The sequence below is a fragment of the Dermacentor silvarum genome, chromosome 4, assembly GCF_013339745.2.
Source record: "Dermacentor silvarum isolate Dsil-2018 chromosome 4, BIME_Dsil_1.4, whole genome shotgun sequence".
Lineage (NCBI taxonomy): Eukaryota > Metazoa > Arthropoda > Arachnida > Ixodida > Ixodidae > Dermacentor > Dermacentor silvarum.
The window spans coordinates 170,587,064-170,610,289 of NC_051157.2; the positions used below are offsets into that span (position 1 = coordinate 170,587,064).

The 23,226-nt window shown below is 47.5% G+C and overlaps 1 protein-coding gene across 1 annotated transcript in view; it reads left to right on the forward strand.

Moving 5' to 3' along the window:
* Positions 1-23,226, forward strand: part of LOC125945061 (uncharacterized) — an 80,843-nt gene that overhangs the window by 15,238 nt on the left and 42,379 nt on the right. The window contains exon 4 of the mRNA XM_049666621.1: positions 8,646-8,848. Within this exon, the coding sequence (XP_049522578.1) occupies positions 8,646-8,848 (203 nt within the window). The remainder of the gene's footprint in view (positions 1-8,645; positions 8,849-23,226) is intronic.

Sequence of the window (23,226 nt, forward strand, 5' to 3'; positions counted from 1 at the left end):
GAGCTTTAAATGGATGATATCCTGAAATAGAAGCTATGCATAGGTGTATGCATATATCGGGATGGGGGAGGGGGTGCGTGAGGCACGTGCTCCTCTAACTTTTCCATGTGGGTTCTGTCGGCTCTAGTGGCAAATTGACAATGCAACAGCTCATGCCAAGTTTCCTCTCAGCCTAGCGGCCATGTCAGTAGTGCCTGTATTATTATTATTATTATTATTATTATTATTATTATTATTATTATTATTATTATTATTATTATTATTATTATTATTATTATTATTATTATTATTATTATTATTATTATTATTATTGTTGTTGTTGCTGTTGTTATTACACAACCATCTGTCATCTTCAACTCGAATATGAGTCGGTCGTCTGGAATGGCTCTTCTAGATCCAACAGAGACACTATAGATCGTGTCCAGAAAAAGTTGCTAAGCATTTATAATCACCGCTTTGCAAACCTGGACATTGTACTCTGTACTAGCACTGTTGGATTGTGGTCAGTGCCCTCACTTCGCGACCGACGTAATCGCGCTGACCTTCTGTTTCTCTTTAAACTCCTTCACGGTAACCTCACGTGTCCCGAACTTCTCAGCTGTGTCATGTTCCACATCCCACGCAAGATCACCAGAGAACATAGACCTTTCCATGTTCTTGCCTGTCATCACGAACACTCAACTGTCCACAGAATACAGAATCTTTATAGCGCTTACTTTCGTGAACTTGATATCTTTCATAACTCCTTGTCATCGTTCTTTTCCGATCTTTGCCTTGTGTTATAATTTCATGTATTGTTCAAGTGCCCTTCTCCACCTTTTTCTTTTGTATTTACTGTGCGCTTTGTGTCGGTACTCTCTTCTTTTCACAATTTTTATTTTTATTTATTTATTTTTAAGGATTTTTCCCTGAGTGTTTTGATTTTGGTTTGTAATGTATGCGTGCGCCAGCACTCAGACCTTAGGGTTGTTCCTGGGCACGTTAAATAAACATGACTGATTGATTGATTGATTGATTGATTATTACTAGGTATTTCCTGCTTGGGTAGCGAAGACTATTTCGTGACAGCCGTGCACAATGCCTTGTGAGCCCTGTGAGACATCCCTTTGAGCAGTTTTTTGGGGCCGTCTAACCATCTTTGAAAAGCCAAAAGTAGCGCTGCTGTTTTTACTGAGGTGGAAACGTGTCCGTATATAATATTCTAATTTACTAGTCCCTAAAGAATCGCCACGTGTGATTGATATCGGCATTCATAACTGGCAATGACGCATTTTCCAGCCTTCTATAATGCAATGGCTACCGGGATGCTATATATATATATATATATATATATATATATATCATAAGATGCCAACAAACAATGACACCAAGGACAACATCGGGAAAATTACTTGTACTCAGGTGGGGAACAATCCCACGTCTCCTTATCCTCTGCAATATGTCAGGATGTAAGTTTAACCAAGAAAGCTTTAGTATAAACCGCTCGTGAAGAACCTTGTCGCAGGCTTTCGCGAAATCCAGGAAGACTGCGTCAGTTTGGAGGTTAGAATCAAGGTTTACATGCAAGTCATGGACGACAATAGCTAATTGTGCTTCACAGGATAAGTTCTTATTAATATATAACATACTGCAGACCCTTGGGTCCAAGCAGGTGGGTAGTTTGAAAAAACAGACATATTAAAAAAGCGACAATACAAACTGTTTGAAGATTAACGCAATAACATAGATAATAAAACACAAAATAGCAACAATGGAATATGTTTTAAGAATAGTGCAATAAGATATATTACAAAGGAATACAAAACCACAACGGAATCTGTTTCTAAATTAATGCAAAAATAGTGCTACAATAACAGATGTGAAATGGTGCAACAGTGATACTTCGGTGTGGTAGGAGAGACTAAGATGTCTGGATTAATTCGTTCCAATCTAAGAGCGTGCGTGGAAAAAGGAATACTTATAAGTGTCAGTTCTAGCAAAATAAGGTGTGAAAGAGTTGGGCTGATGGTGCCTTGTAGGTCTGGTTAGTAAGGCTGATAGATACGGTGATGGATCTATCGCAAGTTTGTGGTTTAGAAGCAGTGATAGGAAGTCGATTCTGAACTGTTTTCGACGCGTTTTAAGAAGGGGAATGTCATTGGCTATCAGTATTTCGGATTCATTAGTTCGTGAGAATTTGTTATAAATAAACCGGACTGCTTTCCACTGTATTCTTATCATGGAATCCGTGTTGAGAAGGATGAAAGAAATTAGTAGAGTCAAGAAAATTCATTATGTGAGAATAGATGACATGTTCCATGATTTTACAAGACACACTTGTTAAAGAGATGGGGCGATAATTGAGGGGCGATTCTTTGTTACCTGATTTAAAGACCGGAACGACCTTCCCGACCTTTCAATCCCTGGGTATGCTACCTGTGGAAAGTAATTGCGTGAACAGTTACAATAGATACACTGAGGAAGCTTGCCGAGTATTTTTGAACAGTTTGCTGGTGATTTCGTCAGTACCTCCATAAGATAACATCTTAATATTTTCAATTATACAAGTGAAGCCATGCACAGAAAATGTGACTGACGGAATAAGTGATTTCGGTTCGCCAGTTGGGACAGATGGTGGTATATCGGTTTCGTTTGTGAAGACGGATGAGAATGCAGTGTTAAACATATTTGCACATTCAACGTCACTCACTTCCTCGCCCAGTGTGTTAGTAAGTGTAATGATCGGCGCCTTATCAGGGTTTACAACTTGCCAGAACTTTTTCGGGTTATTGGTTAAGATCTTCGGCAGGTCATCTTGAAAGAATGCGCGTTTGGCATTGCAAAAGGACTATAAATATGTTGACTCGGCCTCGTAATCTTTGTTCTATGCGCATGCACTCGGGTTTCGTTTTTCTGCACGGAAAATGCGCTTCTTTTTGTTCTCAATTGTTTTCAACGACTTTGGGAACCATGGTTTGTCTTGATTGGCACGAAATGTAAACGTGGGAATAAATTTGGTTGTTAGTTCTGTAATTTTGGTTTTGAAAGTAAGCCAGTTATCTTCAAGTGATCGGTCATGAAAACACCCTTCGAAGTTTGGAAAAAAATCCAGCAATTGGTTATTGATTTCATTGTAATTGCCTTTGTCGTAAAGGCGAATCATTTTATGGAACGTTTGGCGCGATTCCAGGATGAAGGCGAAAGTAGCATGTAGAACTTTGTTGTCGCTAATTTCGCGGAGATAAGTAAGAGTTGATAAAGCTGCAGGGTGATTAGTTAGTATGAGATCCAAGATGTTTGACGATTCACGTACGACGCTAGTGGTTTCTGTTACTAACTGGGTGCGATTGACATTTAGACACACGTCAACAAAGTTATTTCTGTATTGCTTGTTGGTGTTAAGTTCTGCCAGACAATAGACTGAAAATATAAAATCGCCAAAAAGAAGAATGCGCGCGTTGGGATGTGTGGCATTAAGTTGACTTAGGCTATCATTTAGGTTACAAGCAAAACTTGGATTGCTGTGTGTGTGTGTTGTGGGGGGGTCTGTAGCAGACACCTAGTATAAAGGTTTGAGGTGCAGAACGCCAGATTACCCATAGTATTTCTAGCTCTGATGGGATGTTAATAGCCGAACAGGGCAATTTCTGGTTAGTGGCAATTAGAACACCTCCTCCTCTGGAGCCCTTGCGGTTTTTACGGAAAACATTAAAATTATGTAGATCGGCTAAAACTTCTGTATCGGTGACGTCATCTGTTAGCCATGTTTCCGTTAGTATAAGTATGTTGCTGGAAGATGATGAAACAAGATTGCAAATGTGCTCGCGCTTGGGGGGGGGGGGGGGGGGGGGAACTGCGCATATTCGCAAATACAATAGAAACCCGCCGTAGTTGCTCAGTGGCTATGGTGTTGGGCTGCAGAGCACGAGGTCGCGGGATCGAATCCCGGCCACGGCGACCGCATTTCAATGAGGGCGAAATGCGAAAACACCCGTGTACTTAGATGTAGGTGCACGTGAAAGAACCCCAGGTGGTCCAAATTTCCGGAGTCCCCCACTACGGCGTGCCTCATAATCAGATCGTGATTTTGGCACGTAAAACGCCATAATTTAAATATAATAAAAAAGAAAGATTTGGCAATTTACCGCGAGGGCTGTTACGAGGAAGTTTAGTTACATGACGACGGGCCTTATGGTATGCGATTTCTTTTACCGTCTCCGATGGCTCGTCGAATACATACCGCTTAGGGCCAATTGGCAATGTCTTGTGGCACAAGGAAAATTTTGTGACTTTAGTTTTGGCAAATGTAACTAGGTGCTTTCGTGAGTTTCGGACAAGGCGTGAACAGTCCTTACCAATGCCGTTATCATTCCCTTTCAACTTACAGCCATCGGAAAGGACAAGCTTCTTGGTTTTAAAAAATGTAAATGTAACTATATATTGGGCGAACGCGCCCAGAAGAATGACGCCCAAGACGGTGAGCTCGTTGAATTTATTTAGGGTCAATGGTTAGATTTAGGTGATCACGGCAGAGGCGAAGGACTGTTTCTTCAGATTCGGCGTAGGTTTGTGATTTCTTGTTATCTCCGATATTATAAAAAATTGTTACGCCGCGAGCGATTTTCGGCATCATCCAGGCGGGCTTCTATTCCTCTGATGCCTTTGGCTGTTTGGGTGGTGTTAGCGCATATGGAATCGCTATATAGGTGCGTAGGGTAACCAGATCCTTGATAGTGAGTTTCTAGCTCGGATAATCTGTTACTGAGGTCAGATATAGCTTTTCAGTAGTTATTAGTTGACTTCTAAGACCTTCAACCTCAGTGACTATATAGTTGTGACTGACCAGCAGATAGCTTTTTAACACGAAAGTGTTTTATTCCGGGGTCCACCAAGACTTCACTGACGTATTTCCGTCACGGAAATACGTCATAGAACATAATACAAAGAAAGAAACCAGAAGAAAAAGTTCCACAAACATGCAAAATTGGGAATCGAACCCACGACCTCTCGGTCCGCGACGATAGATCGCCGAGCGTTTAACCCATTGCGCCACAAACGCATTCGCAGAGAGCTACACAGACGCGCCTTATATATCTAACACTCCTCCGTGTACCCGCGCTCTTGCTCGGGGCGGTGCCGCCGCCTACGAGCAGAAAAGAGAAGTACTGCATTATGACACTAAAGCCCGGGATACATGGAGCGAACTTTCTCGACGAACTTCACGCGTCAAGTAACGACGCGGCGACACGACGCAGGATGTTTGCTGTGTTGCAATACATGCGGCGAACGCCGCCGCGCGTTGGCCGCCGTGTTGGCGGCGGTCCCGGCCGCCCGCTTCGAACTGAATTTGGCGTTGTCCTTGTAGAATTCACTTAGTTGGAAGCAAATGACTGCGTAAACGGCTTTCGCTTAGTCTCAGGCCGCTTCGACGACAGAGTATTATGGATAACCTTGAGTAGTTTTCGAGATCGCTTCTCGTTTCGAACGCGTCTAAGCCTAGCGAAAGATGATGATGATGATGATGATGATGATGATGATGAAGAAATATCCGATGCCAACGCCATCTATCGGGGAAGTCGGGAGATAGGCATGACGACAGCATGTGGCCTCTGAGATCAGAAGATTTCTGTTGAAGGTTGTTGTAGAGAGCTTGCACTGCTTGTCTGTTTCCTCGCAGATCAGCGGATATGGGATGTACAAATACAACGCGATTCCTGAGAGATCATACTAGGAACTACTCAATCGGTGCAGAGACATGCAGACACGGCAACACCAACGCGATTGCAGACGACGCGAAAAGGCGCGCGCGCGCGAAACACCAGCATGCATTGCGACCGGAACTAGTGCCTCCTGATTGGCTGTCGTCCACCGCTGCGCGCTAGACGCTTCCGGCGGCGGCGTTCGCCCGACGAAAATGTTTGGACAGGCAGATCGGCTGCGGACGGCAAATTTCTTGACGCCGGCCGTCGGACGTTCGCCGCCCGACGAAGTTCTTCGCTCGGACGCCGGTTATTCGCTCCATGTATTCCGGCCTTAACGCGCACCGACAGTGAACGCTTCGGTGGTCTCAGCACTACGACGCCTCGATGCCAGCATTCGAAGGGACGCTGGCATCAAGAAGCACTACCAACGCCACCTAGGTGGCGTTCACCGTACTCAGCACAGCGGAGCGTGGCCTCCGCAATTAGCTCTGAAAATGTTTCTGAAGTTGATCGCGGAGGCTGCAATTACGACGCGCTGTACGCGCTGATTTGACTCGGTGACGATTCAGTTACGTGCTTTGTCTTGCGCGTTGTATTAGTGTGTCAGTTACGTGCTTCGTCTTTCGCGTTGTGCTAGCGTGTGCAGCGTAGTGCAGCTTCCATATGCACGACGGTTGCTCATGGTCATCGACGTTGGTAGTCGTGATGGAGGAGACGTGCCACCAGGCGTCAACGTGGGTGCATCAACGCCTAAGGGCGCTTTAGCCACAAAACACCAATAGACATTATATATCAATGTGCAATAAACATTACACTACTTCTGTGAAGACACGTTTCACTTTCGTGTTCTATACAGATTCCTATATAAGAGGGATCAACCAAATTTTTTTTAGTTCATCGAGAACCGCGTCAGGACCTGGGTTTGTCTCCACATCGCCAGCCAACAACAACAAGGCACGTACGACATCAGCACACTCAATACCAATGTAAAGGCAGCACTGATGGGCTTGGTAGCTGCAGGAGACAGTAGTCAGCTTGATTTTTTTTGGTAAAAGACAATACAGCTTACTCACCTGCGTAGCTTAGGCAAACGGGTTAGATGACTGCATCCTGGCACAGTCACCAAGCCCACAGAGCGCCGCTCAGTAGGTGAAGCAGCTTTATAGTCGCCGCGTTGGTTGTTGTCGATGACCGTAGGGGAATCCAGGGGCAGTCTAGGAACAGAAGTGGTGGCGCTGCCTGACTGTTTGAAGGTGTAGATAGATTAGAAAGGCCGGCGGGACACTCGAAGCGAATGGGTTCGGTGAGAGCCGTGGCATAGTAAGGGGCGGGAACCAGGGCCAGCAATAGTATCCGGGTGACGAGTGCAGGGGCAGGCACCTGTGTAGCGTAGGCGAACGGGTTAGATGACTGCATCGTGCCACAGCCACCAAGTAGTGGAAGCATTTGAACGTGATTGTTGTACTTCGCTGACCCAGTCACCATACCAGTGACATGCTTGAGGTCACCACAGTAACTTCTGAGCTGGACTTTGTATGGTTGAAGAGGTAGCGACGGAGATTGACGGCGCAAAGTTGACCCTCCAATGATGCATGGATACACTCGCCCCATTGTCGAGTTCCATTCTGAATGGACGCCCCTGTACTTCCAGCTGCACCGCGAGACGTTTAAGTGCAGGAACACTGGACCTTGGGACCAAGTTCCACATGTTGACAGTTTTTTCGACAGATGAAGAAACGGTGCTGCACTGTACTGACTTGGTTGTGCTGTGGCGCGAGTCGTCAAATGCATGCACACTAACCTGCTTGTTAGCGTTCTTTTTTAATTGCTGCGGGGACGCTCGGTGGTTGCTGCCAGCGTCTCTCGACTGACATACCCCTGCTAGGTGACCGACCTTTCAGCAGTAGCTTCAAGTGGACATTCCATGGCGTAGTGGGGGTCGCCGCACCGATAGCAGCTCGCATGTTTTTTTTTTTTTTATCCGACGTCATAAGCACATGTACATTCGCAGAAACGGCCCCTTCAGCTACGCAGAGCTCCGACGCGTCGCGCTTGGCAGACTCCATGGTGAGAGCAATCGAGTGGAAACCGCAGTTTCAAGTGTGAATTTCGGCTCTTCTAGCAGGCGCGTCTGTATCTGCGTGTCCGTTATGCCGCATACGATACGGTCACGAAGCAGGGCCTTCAGGAATGTGCCGCACTCGCTATGTTCCGAAAGCTTCTTGAGGGCAGCAACAATTTCGGTCACCGATTTACCGTCTTCCGGAACGCGACTAATGAACTTGAATCGACTCACTACTATGAACGGCTTCGGCGAGAAATGCTCGCTCAGCATTTTCAGGGAGTTTTAAACGGAGTCTCAGTCGGCTTATTCAGTGCAAGAAGGCTGAGCAGAATCGAGTAGGTGCGTGACCCACAGTAGCTGAGGAACACCGCGCGTTTCTTGGCGACGGTACCCCGTTCGCGCGAAGAAATGTTGCATGCATTGCAGGTACTCTTGCCATGGACCGCTGTTTGGATCGAAAGTCTCAAAGAAACTGTACTTAGGCATATTGTAATTTCTGGAGTTTCACCTGCGTCGCCAAATCTGTTGCAATCTCAGCATATAGAATTGAGACGCACTGCCATACTTGCTGGCAGTGAAGCTCTGAGTGCCCGCCACAGCACTACATCTCTTTAATGCATGCACCAGGCTCGCGCTAGGGGGGGGGGGGGGGGCGCCACCAATCGGCCACGTAAGGTATGCAACAGAACCTGTGTGTAATGACGTCTAGATGCCTCGGCAAGAACCTTTACAAGGCGCTGAGTGACGCGAGGATGCGTCACCTAAAGGATTGGTCCTTCGTTATAGCGCAAGGCATTCCTGCTAGAGCACGCGTCACATCTCTATAATCGTACCTTCAGAGTTCTGATGATCTTGGGAACGTCATGCAAAGGCTCTTTTGGGATTATTTCACCATTCAGGGAAGATTCTGCGTGGGACAAGCAGCCGGCTTCGTGTCGACTTCTGAGTTTTTGAAGATCGATGAAAGAGAGTTCCGCGAGTGCCCGGTCACCGATCCGAAAGAGACCGTCCTTGCTGTGTGCTACACATCAGGAAGCACGGGCTTGCCCAAAGGCGCCGAGGTGACTCACTACAGCTACGTGGCGTGCTTCTACACGACCAGGTAAAGAATGGCTGCGTCAACAGGTCGCGGCCTTCTTTGTATTCATTGGAAGTTCGTCTAAAGGCTAGCTAGTTCGTTGTTACATAATTTGTATTGTGCCGCAATCTTTTAACAGTGAGAGAGGCGAAGGAAGGATTGTAAAGATTAACGAAACAGAGTTACTAAGGTTTATGATGATGATGATAATGATTTATTGGCATCCCCTTTGAAACGGGGCGGCGACAAATAGTCACCTAGCCTGCTTGATTTAATCAGGTATACTATACATGTTCTTTATCTAGCATGTTTGTATACCTCTCATTATTATTTTTCTTTTTCAAAAATTTACCTTGTGCCGCTGCCTATGATTTTAAGAGATCAGGTCGTATCCATCTTTTCCCTGCTTTTTTTCCACCAGTACTCCAATCGTCTCTTGCTGATCTCTACGGCTGATCTGTTTATGTTTCCTTCCACTTTGAAACCAAGCGCTTCTGGAAGTGGCACGTTACCTACGGTTCTCGCTGGGTGGATCCCGTCGCATTCCATCAGGATGTGCTGAGTGGTTTCTGGATCTTTACTGCAGCATGCACATGTCTCATCTAGTTCCGAATATTTGTTCCGATATTTTTTCGTCCTTAGGCAACCGGCTCAAGCCTCAAATAGCAAGGCACTGCCCTTTGTGTTATCGTACAGATTTTCCGTTCTAATTTCTTTCTTCTCATTCTTGTAAATCTCCATTGTCCTTTTTGTTTCCATTCTTTGCATCCAATTCACGGTCTCTATTTCTCTCACTTTCTTTCTGATGACTCCTGGTTGTCTATTTGCAGTTTCGATTATCCTGTACTTGGTTGCCAACTTCCTTGACCTCTTCCTCCATTCTGTGTCCACGCTTTTCATGTAGAGATACTTGTGCACGTTAGCCGCCCATTTATTTTCATCCATGTTCCTGAGCCTTCCTTCAAAACTAATTTTGCTCTGTGCTTCTCTGACTTCAAAAGAGGCCCAACCCATGTCACCCTGCACTGCCTCATTTGTGGTATTACCGTGGGCTCCCAAAGCCAACCGGCCTACTGATCTTTGGTTAACTTCCAAACCCGCCAATATATCCGATTTTAAGCATATAATGGCATTTGCTAATGTTAGCGCTGGCACCATTACTCCTTTCCAGATTCCACGCACCACCTCATACTTATTGTGGCCCCACAGTGCTCTGTGTTTCATTATTGCTGCATTCCGCTTCCCCTTTATTTTCAGATTATCTTGGTGGTTGTTTGAGTAATTCTTTCCTTCGTTTATGTGTACGCCGAGGTACTTGTATTGCTTCACTATGGGTATTACTTGCAGTTGAATTTACACCACGAAGTTACTCGTGTGTTCATTAAAGATCATAATTCCGGATTTCTCGGTGCTAAACTTAAGGCCTAGATTTGTCGCTGCATTCCCACAGATATTCGCAAGTATCTGTAAATCTTTTTTATTGTCCGCTAGTAGCACAATGTCGTCTGCATACATCAGTCCGGGGACCTTCTGTTGCACCATTTGTCCATTACGCATGTAGGATAAATCAAAACCTAATTCGCTGTTTTCCAGTCGTCTTTCTATACCCTTGACGTAAAGCGTGAACAACAATGGTGACAGGGCATCCTTGCTTCAATCCTCGGTGAATTCATACCATTTCATTTCCTTTTCTACCTTCCGATACCACTTGTACTTGGTTGTCTCTATATATCTCCCTCAGCAGCTCCGCGAAATCGTCATCTATGCCTTCGTATTGAAGAATATCCCGCAACAATTCCCTGTCTACGTTGTCATAAGCTCCTTTAATATCTAGAAATGCTATCCATAAAGGTCTTTTCTGAGCTACTGAAATCTCTATGCACTGAGTTAGTACAAACATATTGTCTTCTAAGCGTCTGCCTGGCCTTAACCCATTCTGTAGTTCCCCCAATACATCGTTTTTCTCCACCCACTTCGACAGTTCTAATTTTATGGCTTGCATTGCCATTCTATATATCACCGACGTTACTGTAACTGGCCTGTACGAGCTCGTCTTATCCTTATCTTCTTTGCCTTTGTAGATGAGATTCATCTTGCATTCAAGCCATCCAACAGGAATTTTCTTTGTTCTAATCACTTGCTCTATGGCATTGGTCAGCAGTGCCTTGCTTTTTGGACCGAGGTTTTTGATTAGCTGTATTGGTATTTCATCGGGTCCGGCTGCCGTGTTGTTAGGGACATTTTCTGCTGCCTTTTTCCAATAAAATCTTTCTATGCTAAATTTTGATCTCTCTGGCCTCTCTGCTGTTACTGGATCTGTTCTCTGAACTACGCTTTTTCTCGTGCCGAAGTTATCCCTAATAACGTCTGTGATGTACCGCATCGCATCATCTCCTTCGTAGATGTTACCGTCTTCATCCTTATAGCCGTTTGCGAGTTTTTAGTTGGAGCTCCGAGTGCTCTTATATGGTTCCAGAATCTTTTTGGAGCGCCTTTGTCTCTTTTGTGAATGTTATGCACCCAACGTTCACTTGCGCATTTAATTTTCTCTTGCGCGAGCTCACTCGCAACCCTTTTGTTTTCTCGGTATGTATTCCATCTAAGGAGCACCTCTTCTTCTTGTAATAACAACATTTTGGCTTCTCGATGGACCCTAGATGCCTCTTTACGCTCTTCTATAGCTTGTTTTATTTCCTTGTTCCACCACTTACGTGGTTTCCTCTTGCCAATCCAACAATTGTTTTGCCGTGTCCGGCTTATTTCATGCAGCATAACGTCCACCAGTTCCTTATATTCCCAGACTGCTGTAGGAAAATCCTCAATTTTCTTCTCTATGTTGTTTGCGATCTCTGTTATTTGCTTGTCATTGATTTTTAAAAACTCTGAGGCTATGGGTTCATGTTCTGCGCTAGTATCTCGCCCAAACTTTAATGCTAAACGTCTATGATCGCTTCCCAGGCTATTTTTTACATTTTCGTCTGTTATCATTTGGTCTAGTTGTTCATAGACCATTTCCGAGACTAAGGCGTAGTCGATACATGACTGCCTGTTTCCGCATTTCCACGTTACCGGTCCATCACACTTATTCTCCCTGTTACCTACTATAAGGTTGTGTTCATCACACAGATCCAGCACTAGAGAGCCGTTGTAATCAGTATATTCGTCTAAATCGTCCATGTGTGCGTTCATATCTCCCGCTAATATCACCGGGCCCGATTTACTGAACTCATTAATATCGCTTCTAATGCAATCAACCAATTCCTTATTTTTTTCTCTGCTATCACTACCTGTCCATAGGTAAGCTACTCCCAGCCACGTCTTTTTACCTTGCCATGTGCCACTAATTCATAAATGCTCGTTACATGTCTCGTTTACCCTTTGCCACTTCAGACCTCGCCTAAGTAGTACGCCTACGCCTCCGCCTTTCCTTCACCCGGTCATTCTGTTTCACCCTTCCCGCACAAAATTGTGAATAACAGGTGGCTGCTCCAAATCTCTTAGATGCGTTTCGGTCAAGGCGTACACGCTAATCGCTTCATCATTCAGCTGCGCTTGAATTTCCAACCATTTTTCTTGCTTGCGACCACCCTGCATGTTAATGTAGCAAATTTTACCTTCTCTATTCTTATCCTTTCTGCGTCTTTTCCTGACTCCTAGTCGTCTAATTCTGCCCTTTACTGGTGTTTCGCTACGTTCAATACTTAATCCTGCTTCCCGATTGCCTGGGGCCCGTCTAAAAAAGCTACAGCTCGCGCTGCGAATCGACGTCCGACCGGTGTTGCTACCCTTTCGCTAAAATGTATCCCGTCACGCATAAAAGCGTCTTCGCGGCCTGCTCGGTGCACTTCTCGGTTGATGTCAATGACCGTAAAATTTATTGCTTTAGCTAGAGTCCAAATTTCTCTGTTTACTGCAAGGATTGCCCTTTCAATTTCATAGCCCTGGCTTTCAACCTCTGGCACCGTGCACACCGCAATTTGCACTTCCTTTGAAACATTCCGCAGGTCTGTGACCCCTTTGGCTATTTGCTTTGTGATCCCTGCTCCTCGTCCATGCAGTACATCAATCACTCCGCCCATTATCACCACTAGGTGTCTCTCCTCCATTGTGTCCCACATGCGTTCCTTGGCCTTCGCTATCACCTCTCTAATCGGCTTTCCCGGAAGCGCGCTAACCTGGACTCGTTCGCCTGCACCTACCCTCTCTGTTATCGCCGGTTCTACTTTACGCATGTTGGAATCCCCAACAAAGACTACTCGACGCTTTTCTTCCCCCTCACTGCCGAAAGCTGCCCCCGAGGTCACAATGTCCTCCCCTCCTGTCTTATCCTTGCCCTTGGCTTACTCTACCGCGGCTGCGTCAGTGGTATCCCCCTCGTGACTATCACTGACAGTTCCGCCACTGCTTCCCGACGTGGCGGGTTCGGCTGTCTCTGCACTCGCATCGGAGCCAGCTCCATTCACGGTGCTCGCCTCGATGGGTTCACCATTGCTTTGCTGAATGGTGGCCCTCAGCTGCATCTCTACGTTAACTAGCTTTTCTTCTACCTCCTCCCTCTGTTTCTGCTCACTTTTAAGTTCCTTTTCAAGCTGTCCAACCCGCTTAGCTAGCTTATCTTTCTCTTGCTCGAGACGGTCTAGCCGCGACCCTAGCACACACATCCTACAGATAAAATCGGCACCGTTCGCTTCGCGTGCAGACTTAAACCGCGTTTCTTCCAACGCGTAAGAACGCTCGCACTCAGAACAACGCACGCGTGGGTTTCCCCGAGTACCAACCATTATCTCGTACAATCAAGGCGTGGATGTGACCAAAAAAAAACCAATTTGTTACCTACTTTTACCTAAGCTCGAAGACCAAGAAAGTGAAAAAGCATGAAAATAAGTTATAAAGATTGCTTGGCTAGGCTAACCCTCCTACAAAAAAACAAAACAAAGAGGAACTATAAAATAAGAAAACTTATCTCTTTGACACGCTGCTCCTGCTGCGCTGAAACGGCAACTCAACTCGACACGCCCGCTCCTGTCGGCGTCACTCCAGAGAGTACAACAACTTCGTAGCAGAGCCGTCTGATGGCAGCTCTCTTGTTGTGCTTTCACCTAAATGTCTGAGACAAGAGTCTGGGCCTAGAAACACGGGAAAAATTTGTTGCTTTGGTGCTGAAATGAGTCCAGTTTGTGGCTGGAAGTCCCAAAGATGAAGTGCAAACCAATTTTTAGTGAAGATAGGGGAAGGATAAAATACAGTTATGACTCTGATGAAATTCAGAGGAAATGTTTGTATTAAATATAGAAATCGAACACCGTGAGCGTGCGCTGACAATCGCCTGTGAGCTTCTAAACCCTATTTTGTACTTAATTTCTCATCTGCATGTAGTTGCGTATGGGACAAAGGCGTATATTCTGCTATTATTGGCATCTGATCGCATGTACCTATGTACAGTTACCCAACTTATGAGCTTCAGAGAAACATTTATACAAGGCACCAGTACTGCAATACAACCGCACGGCTAACAGAATCGCATCGCTCGGTCAAGTTATTTTGTACCGCCAGGCATCCGCTCAGAATATCAGAGACGGCTTCGATATGCAAGCATGGTGTCGGGGAGCGCACTTATAGAAGCCGCCTGCAGAGGTCGCCACAGTTCAGTTCCTATTGTTGGGCTGCCACCAGAGTGTGGCGCCCCCTGTAACCTGTGTGTGTATATATATCCCACTATCACTGATATGCTCTCTATGTATGTTTCGTCTGATCATCATGACTGGGACACTGCGCTACCTCTTGTCACCTTTGCATATAACTCCTCACGCCATGATACCGCCGGCTACTCTCCCTTCTATCTTCTATACGGACGAGAACCAACGCTCCCTTTTGACACACTTATTTCGACCCCTGCCGCACTGCCTACTGAATACGCGCGCGACGCCATTGCTACAGCAGAAAAGGCACGTCACATTGCCCGTCTTCGCCTCTCGGCATCGCAGTCACGACAGAAGTTGTTGTACGACGCCCACCACCGGGACGCCCGCTTCAGTGCGGGTGATCTTGTCCTTGTCTGGTCCCCGTCTCGGCGCGTTGGCCTTTCCGAAAAACTACTTTGGAGATACTCTGGCCCCTATCGCGTCCTGCGACAATTGACAGATGTCACTTACGAAATAGCCCCGCTCGATCCTACCACGTCTTCTCCTATCTCAGACGTCGTGCACGTGACCCGCCTCAAACCATACATCGCGCCCACCTCCCTGTCTTAGGCGCCGGATCGGCGCTTTTCCGGCCGGAGGTTAATGTTACGAGACTGCGCGCAATGGGACAAAGATGACGTTGACCATTTGGGTGAAGACGACGACGATTGAAGAGATTGTCTTTCGGCCATCTTGGCAGTGCTACAGCCCGCTGTAGATATATTGTAAATATATTTTCAGTTATACCGTTTCCCGTGACAATATGTTTGGGCCCAATAAAGGAGGGAGCCGCCTTTTTCGTCTGAGCAAGCGGTGTGTACGTGTCGGTCCGTCTCGGCGTGCCTGAGCCATCACGGCACTAATTCCACGCGACACCGCCCTTACTCAAACATCATCATCATCATCCGCCTATATTTATGTCCACTGCAGGACGAAGGCCTCTCCCTGCGATCTCCAATTACCCCTGTCTATTGGTGGCGTGGAGTAGAGGTAGAACACCCGACTTCAAATCTGAAGGTCGTAAGTTCGATCCTGCTCCATTCCACTACATTTTCAGGCATCGAGTGGTGCCTGACACCGGCAAAAAAATACATATTGCCGAGAGCTAGTGGGGCTATACTAGTTCAGGTGCAACTAAACTAGGCACGCCCACTAAGCTTCATCAAAGCTTCATCAACGTCACTCCCTCACCAGAACAGGAATTGGCCTCTCTGGTGCAGTATTCGGCCACTACCTCCCTGATGACTGCGACAATACTCAAACATAGTAGCAATTTATTTTGTAGCAACTCACCGTGGTAGCTTAATGACTATATATGACGTAGCTAGCGGGTGCTAAGCACATGGTCGCAGGTTCAATCCTGCACACGGCGGCTGCATTTCGATAGGGACGAAATGCAAAAACTTTCGTGCAGCCTACATTTATCTGCACGTTAAATGAACCGACTTGTTCAAAATTATCCTGGAGTCCCACACTACGGCGTGTCTCATAATCAGATCATGGTTACGGCCCGTGAAACCCATGTTTATTGAAGTTTTTTTTAGTACTGCAATTCTTCCTTGAACAAGGGTTTTCATCTTCAAGCCTAAACGTTTTCTTCAGTTCGTCATTGATAGCAAGACTAATTACAGCGCTCAAAACCACAACAAGAGTACAAGAATTCATGATCGCCAGTCAGACACTAGAGTGTGCGCAGGAGTACGTTTTTCTAGAAAAATTACTCAGCGGGATCTCTGATCATGAGAAGGAAATGTACGGAACAATAAATATAGGTAGGAGTGCATTTGGCAGGGATTAGCAAATTGTCAGTGGTATCTTACCACTGTCGTTGAAACGAAGAGCATACAATTATTGCATTCTACCGGTGCTAACATATCAGGCAGAAACTTGGAGGTTAACAAAGAAGCTCGAGAACAAGTTAAGGACCGCGCGAGCAGTAAGGGAAGGAAAAATATTAGTCGTAACGTTAAGAGACGGGAAGAGAGCGGTGTTGATCAGAGATCAAATGGGCATAGCGGGTATTGTAGTTGACTTTAAGAGAAACAAATCGAACTGGACAGGCCATGTAATGCGTATGGCATATAAGCGGTGGACCAGTACAGTTACTGAATGTGTGCCAAGGGTAGGTAAGCGCAGTCGAGGACCGCAGAAATTTAGGTCGGGTGATGAAATTATGAGATTTTCAGGCACAAGTTTCAATAAACCAGCGCAAGACCAGAGTAATTCGAGATCGCTGAAAAAGGCCTTCGTTTCGCAGTGGACATAAAAATAGGCTGGTTAAGATGGCAAAATGAGGACGAAACCAAAACCAGACGTCCCGTGGTGGTTCATCAAACAGTGACAGAACTACGCTGTTTCTGGTTTCTATGCAGTTGCTTTCTTCAAGTAATCAGGCATTGGTAGTCGCTGCGTTGGCTCAGTTCCAGCAATATATTGAGTTTGAAAGACAAAGCAGCACGCATGTCATATGCTTTGGCAACGTGTTTGTCGAGATCAAAAGTACTAGCTGACGCTTTAGAGTGGCTTCGCTGCAACTGTGATTGCAGGTCTTTTTTGATAGAAGGAACTTTGTATTAGGTTCTTCTAACAAAATATATCTAAGATATATATCAAATATATCTAAAATATATCGTCAGTGTCCTTTTTATTATTATTATTTATTATCTATTTGCATGCAAAAATCTCCAAATTCTCAATACAGAGGGCCATTGCTGGCGAAGACTGACTCTTCAGCGAAACCTGGCACCCAAGCAAAAAGCTTGTGATTCTATCTCAGTAAATTTAACGTGGGAATAAAATCTTTATCCAGCAACTCCACTGAAGTTGTCTTAATATGCGTAAGCATTGTGCCACTCTCTCATCTCCACGCAGCGTGGTGTCATTATCAATCTTATGAAATTTGAGACAGCCAGCATAAACACTTATCAAGCTTTATCGGTCGTTATCCATCTTATCGGACTACATCCGACCCTTATCAACCCTTATCGGTTGTTATCAACCTACGAAAGTGGATGTCCAACAAGGCTGTTGCAAAACCACAAATACAACTGCTAAGGGGGGTATGCAATGCTCACGCAGTCGGCGTTTGACCCAAAGCCACGTTTGTCCTATATAAGACCAACCATATGAGAGTGGCACCTGGCACACCCCATTTGTTTTTCACAGACTAAACTGCTGTCAGTGCTATTGTCACAGATCTTACGGGGTGCCCTGGCATATTGCTCCAAGTTTCTCCTTGGCTGTGAAACCTACTGTGACACTGGCTGATCCTGCAGCCTTCTTCGGTTTGTGTGAAACCTGGTGAAAGTCCATGAACATGCACAAGACTGCAAGCTTGGACTTGTCATTTTAATTTGCTGAGCTGGCGAATCCTTCGCGTAAACAGTGCAGGAATGTGTATGCAATGCTTCTGACGAACTGGTCGGGGTACGCGACTGTCTAGAGCCACTGTAAATGGGCGTTGAACCTAGACAGAATTTGATGAACGCAAGAACGAAGCATGGCTTTGTTTAAGGCAGCACGCGTGCTGGCACGTTTCACTAGCTTGGAATGTCCCGATTAAAACGCCAAAAGGCCCGTCTGCGATCGCGGACCGCACTTACAGCATAGCTGATGCGTCTAAAGGAGCACAAGAAGCACGAAAAATGTTGGGAACTTTTGCAGGGAGGTCGTCATGTGTAGATAGAAAAGTAAAAAGGAAGTCGTTGACGTACCGAAACACTTTGATTGCGTCACCGATACGATATTTTGCCTCCAAGGTGTGGTCATATTTTTCCAGAAATGGTCCAAAATATTGCTACCCATGGTGCTAAGTGCGGGTGTAAACCAACTTTTGAATGTGCGCCCATCCTCGGGACTTATCGCGAGCAACGAGGAAGGCAAAATTTTCGAAGCTCATGAAACTACCCATCTGTTGGGTTCATCGATTGAGAGATCGCTTACTTAGCGTTGTACGTCGAACTTGCCAGTGCGATATTAGTTTGTAGATGGAATTTATCGAGCACCGAAGGAGTAAAAAACTCTATTAATAGAGTCCTGAGGAGCCCCTCCCCACCCACTCTTGGTTTAGTGGTCGGCAGGGGTCGCGGGCCGCACCCACGTTGGGACGGGAAGCCCGTGAGCCTCCGCCCTTTCGTGAGCCCTCTGGACGGCCCGGAGCTGGGTCGGGTGGTCTTCGCTTCGCAGGGCGTCCTCCAAGTCTTCTTCTTTACTGAACATGGTGCCGCTTAACGTGGAGCATTACCAGACCATGTGCGCTAGTGAGCAGTATGATTCGCCACAATCCGGACATTGCGGCTCTACCTCTGGTGAATAAAGGCTCAGAATAAAGGCTCTCGAGGGGAACGACCCTGTCTGACGCATTCTGAATATCGATGCTGTGGTCTATTGAGTTTAGCGTGGGGGAGCGGGAAGGCCCTCCTCGACAGCTGATAGTGCGTTGTTATTTCGTTGAAGGTGAGCAGCGGGTCTCGGTGCTCCCCTCCCTCCCCTCCATTTCGCTCGCCAAGATCGTCGCAGTGCCTGAGTCCACGCGCGCAGTCGTGCGCGAGCTCGTTAGCGTTGGGAAAGTCGGGGTGCACGTCGACCCCCATGAGGGCCTAAAACTATTTGACGATGTGATGACCTGCGGCCCCCTCGTTGCCGAGGACGGCCGCCGCTTCCCGCAATATGGAGCCCGAGGCGAATGCTCTGGCCGCGGATCCCGAATCTATGTACACGTAAGGACGTTCGGGGTCCCTCATTGCAATGGCTATTACCACCTGTTCGGCCACTTCGGACGTTACCGCCTTGACCGATGCCGCCTTAATAATCATCCCATCCCAGCGTATCGAGACGGCCGCGTACCGGTCGCTGCGCCCATACTGGGCCGCATCTACAAATACCGCCAGTTCCGGGCAGTTGGTGGTCCATTTCAGGAGCACCGAAACAAAATTTAGCTCTCGTTGTCGTATTCTCCCTCATGGCCACATCCCTACTGCTCCTTATTTCACAGTACAATATACATATATATATATATATATATATATATATATATTGTCACAGTACCATGAGTAGGACAAAGAAGACGACCGACGATCACCTACAAGACGAAAGCGATGGTGTAGTGGGGCTAACCCTAACGACCCGCCATACCGGTTGCACCGGCCATATATTTGCCCGTTTCACTTTTGGTGGAGGTGTTGGGTATTGCACAAGACGGACCTCCTCAGTGGGCTTGTCCTCGGCCGTTCTACCATGCTGACAGACGACCCGGCCGCTGGTTCAAGCACGGCGTCAGCACCCGGCGCACCCGGGCCGTCAGCATCCGCGACGCCGCAACCGTATGTCGTCTTGACGCATCCGCGCGACCCCGGCACCTTCTCTGGTAACGGCACCGACAAAGTCGACATCGAAGAATGGCTTGGCATATACGAACGCGTCACTGCACAGAACCGATGGGACCCGACAGTGATGCTGGCAAATCTTCTCTTCTACCTCCAGGGACCAGCACGCACCTGGTATGACACACATGAGGAAGCGCTGACCAGCTGGGACGTATGCAAGCAAAACTTAGCGATCTCTTCGGCAAGTTTGCTGGTCGCAAGTGCGCCGCTGCGAAAGACCTATCCTGTCGGGCTCAGACAGCTACCGAGTCGCACGTTGCGTACCATCCTTGATGTCCTAGCTCTTTGCTGTCACGTCGATTCCAGTATGCCCGAGGCTAACTATTAAGGCACATTCTGAAAGGCATCGCCGATGATGCGCTTTTATTTGCTCGTTTTATAGACTGCTCGACGGTAGACGAAATTATCCGTGAGTGCCGACGTTTCGAAGATGCAAAGAGCCAGCGCATCGCCGGTCAGTTCATGCGGCTTCCCAACACCGCCGCTACGTCGCCTTTCGAAGACACTCATTTGGCCCTTCAGTCGTCCACTACGGTAGCGTTGTCCGTATTGTGCGGCCCGAAATCGAGGCTGCGTCACCATCTTCTTTCACGCGCCCTTCTAAGGATACTCAATCGACGATCCCCCTCATCCAGGCGGTTGTCCGCGAAGAACTTGCAAACGCAGGAATTCAACCCGTGTGCTCCATAACACGCCCTCCGGTTAGCCCTGTCCCTCTTCATCGACCTCCGCTGATGTTTTGACGCGATCGAGATGCGGCCCAATGGCGAACACCTGACGAAAAGCCATATGCTTCCACTGTAGCGGCGTGGGGCACATTTCTTGCTACTGCCGTTGTCGTCAGCCCTCAGCTTCACGTTGCCATCGCCGCACGATCGTCGGTCCCGCTCGCCCCTGCCTCGTCGTCTTTTCATCGCCGAACCCTTCTGTACGCTCATCCCCGGAAAACTGGCGGATGCAGCTCCCGGAGGTGACGCTGCATTGGACTGGTCGACCTGCAAATCATCTCCTTACATTCCCGACAGATCAGAACCTAAACGCCGTGGAAGTTGATGCCCTACCTGTCACTGCCCTGATCAACACCGCCGCACACTTCTCGGTCGTGAGTGCTGATCTCCGGAAGCGGCTCAAGAAAGTGCTCACTCCTGCAGAGTCCCGCGTCGTACGAGTCACTGATGGGGGAACTCCTGCTATGCTGAGAATTTGTGCCGCTCGTGTCAGCGTCGCCGGTCGTCACACATCTGTATTGTTCCATGTACTTGACCAGTGCCCTCAGGACGTGATCCTAGGATTTTAGTTTTTATGTGCCCACTCACTTATAATTTACTGCTCGGTTGGTGTAGTCAAACTTGATTTCCCTGATGTTACCGACCTTACTGACACCGTACCGATCCAGCTCTGTTGCGCCGACTTTGTTCGTCTATCTCCGCAGGCACTGACCTGTATCACTGCTGTGCCAAACCCCTGTGTACCCGATGGTGACTATGTCGTCACTCCCTGTGTTAGTGTCTTACTTTCGGACGGCACGTCGTTTCCTCACACCGTAGTGACCATATCGGCTAACGAAACTTACCTTCTGCTGCTGAATTTCGGATTCTGCCCTCAGTACTACCCAAAGCGATCTCTCTTGCCACACTGTCGCCGTCGCACGAGTACGACCTTTCTTCCCTCTCGCCTCATCCGTCTTCCTCCAACTCTTCCGCCGCCTGCAGTGCTCATTCTGCTACGTCGCCTCCAGCGAATGACAACATTACCAAGATGATAGCCCTGGACTTTACCCCCCCCCCCACAGACCGACGATCTTTGTCATCTGCTCACATCCTATTCCTACATTTTTGACCTTGCCGGTCGGCCTTGGGGAGAAACATCCCTTGTGCAGCATCGCATACATACCGGCGATGCACCGCCTATTCACAGCCGGCCCTATCGTGTGTCACACGCGGAGCGCCGAGTAATCCAACAGGAGGTTGATAAGATACTTACTCCAGGGCATTATTGAACCATCGTCGAGCCCGTGGGCTTCTCGTGTTGTCTTGGTAAAAAAGAAGGACAACACCTGGCGATTCTGTATAGAAAACTGCCATCTAAATAAGATAACAAAGAAGGATGTATATCCGCTGCCAGGCATAGACGACTCATTGGATTGCCTACGCGGTGCGACGTATTTTTCATCGATATGTCTGCGCTCCGGTTACTGGCAGATTGCCGTCGACGACATGGACTGTGATAAGACCGCATTTGTTACGCCAGATGGCCTTTATCAGTTTCGAGCCATGCCGTTCGGCTTGTGCAATGCTCCAGCCACCTTCGAGCAGATGATGGACACGCTCTTGCACAGCTTTAAGTGGTCTATATGCCTTTGTAATCTCGACGACGTCATCGTGTTCTCGGCGACCTTCGCGAGACACCTTGAATGTCTTGCGTCTATTCTTTCTGTCTTCCGTGCTGCTGGGCTACAATTAAATTCTTGGAAGTGCCACTTTGGTCGCCACCAAATTACCATCCTCGGTCATCTCGTCCACTCATCTTGCGTCCGCCCCGATCCCGCAAAAGTTCGTGCTGTTCTCGATTTTCTTGTGCCGACCTGTGCCAAAGACGTCCGCAGCTTTTGTAAGCTTATGCTCTTATTTCCGTCGATTTGTCAGAAATTTGCGTACAATGCTCGTCCTCTGAACTGACCTTCTGAAAAAAGGCGCCGCCTTTTCTTGGGGTCCTGACCAAGCTGCTCCCTTCGAACGCCTTATCACCCTGCTCACTACTTCGCCAATTCTTGCTCACTTCGACCCATCTGCGCCAACAGAGGTCCGTACCGATGCTAGTGGCTATGGAATTGGCGCGGTTTTAGCTCATGCTGAAACGTGGGTAGACAAAGTTATTGCGTAACGCAAGTCGTCTGCTTTCACACGCTGAACGCAATTACTCCATTACATGACGCAATTGTCTCGCACTCGTATGGGCAGTGAGCAAATTCCGGCCGTACTTATACGGTCGACCTTTCACTGTTACACGGACCATAATGCTCTCTGTTGCCTCTGGATACCACGGGTCGTCTAGGTCGCTGGGCACTACGTCTTCAAGAATTCATCTACACAGCTGGTGTACAAGTCCGGTGGGCTGCACCAGGATGCCGATTGTTTGTCTCGGCACCCCTTCGACATTCCGGACTCCAGTGATGCAACTGCTGGAATATTCACGCTCTCCGCCTTCCACCACATCGGCGAGGAGCAAGCACGTGATACATACTTGCGCGACCTCATTAGCCGCCTACGTTCTGACCCGTCAGACCTCTCGCTTAGCTTGTTTCCTCGTTTTGGACGGCATCTTATACCGGCGAAAT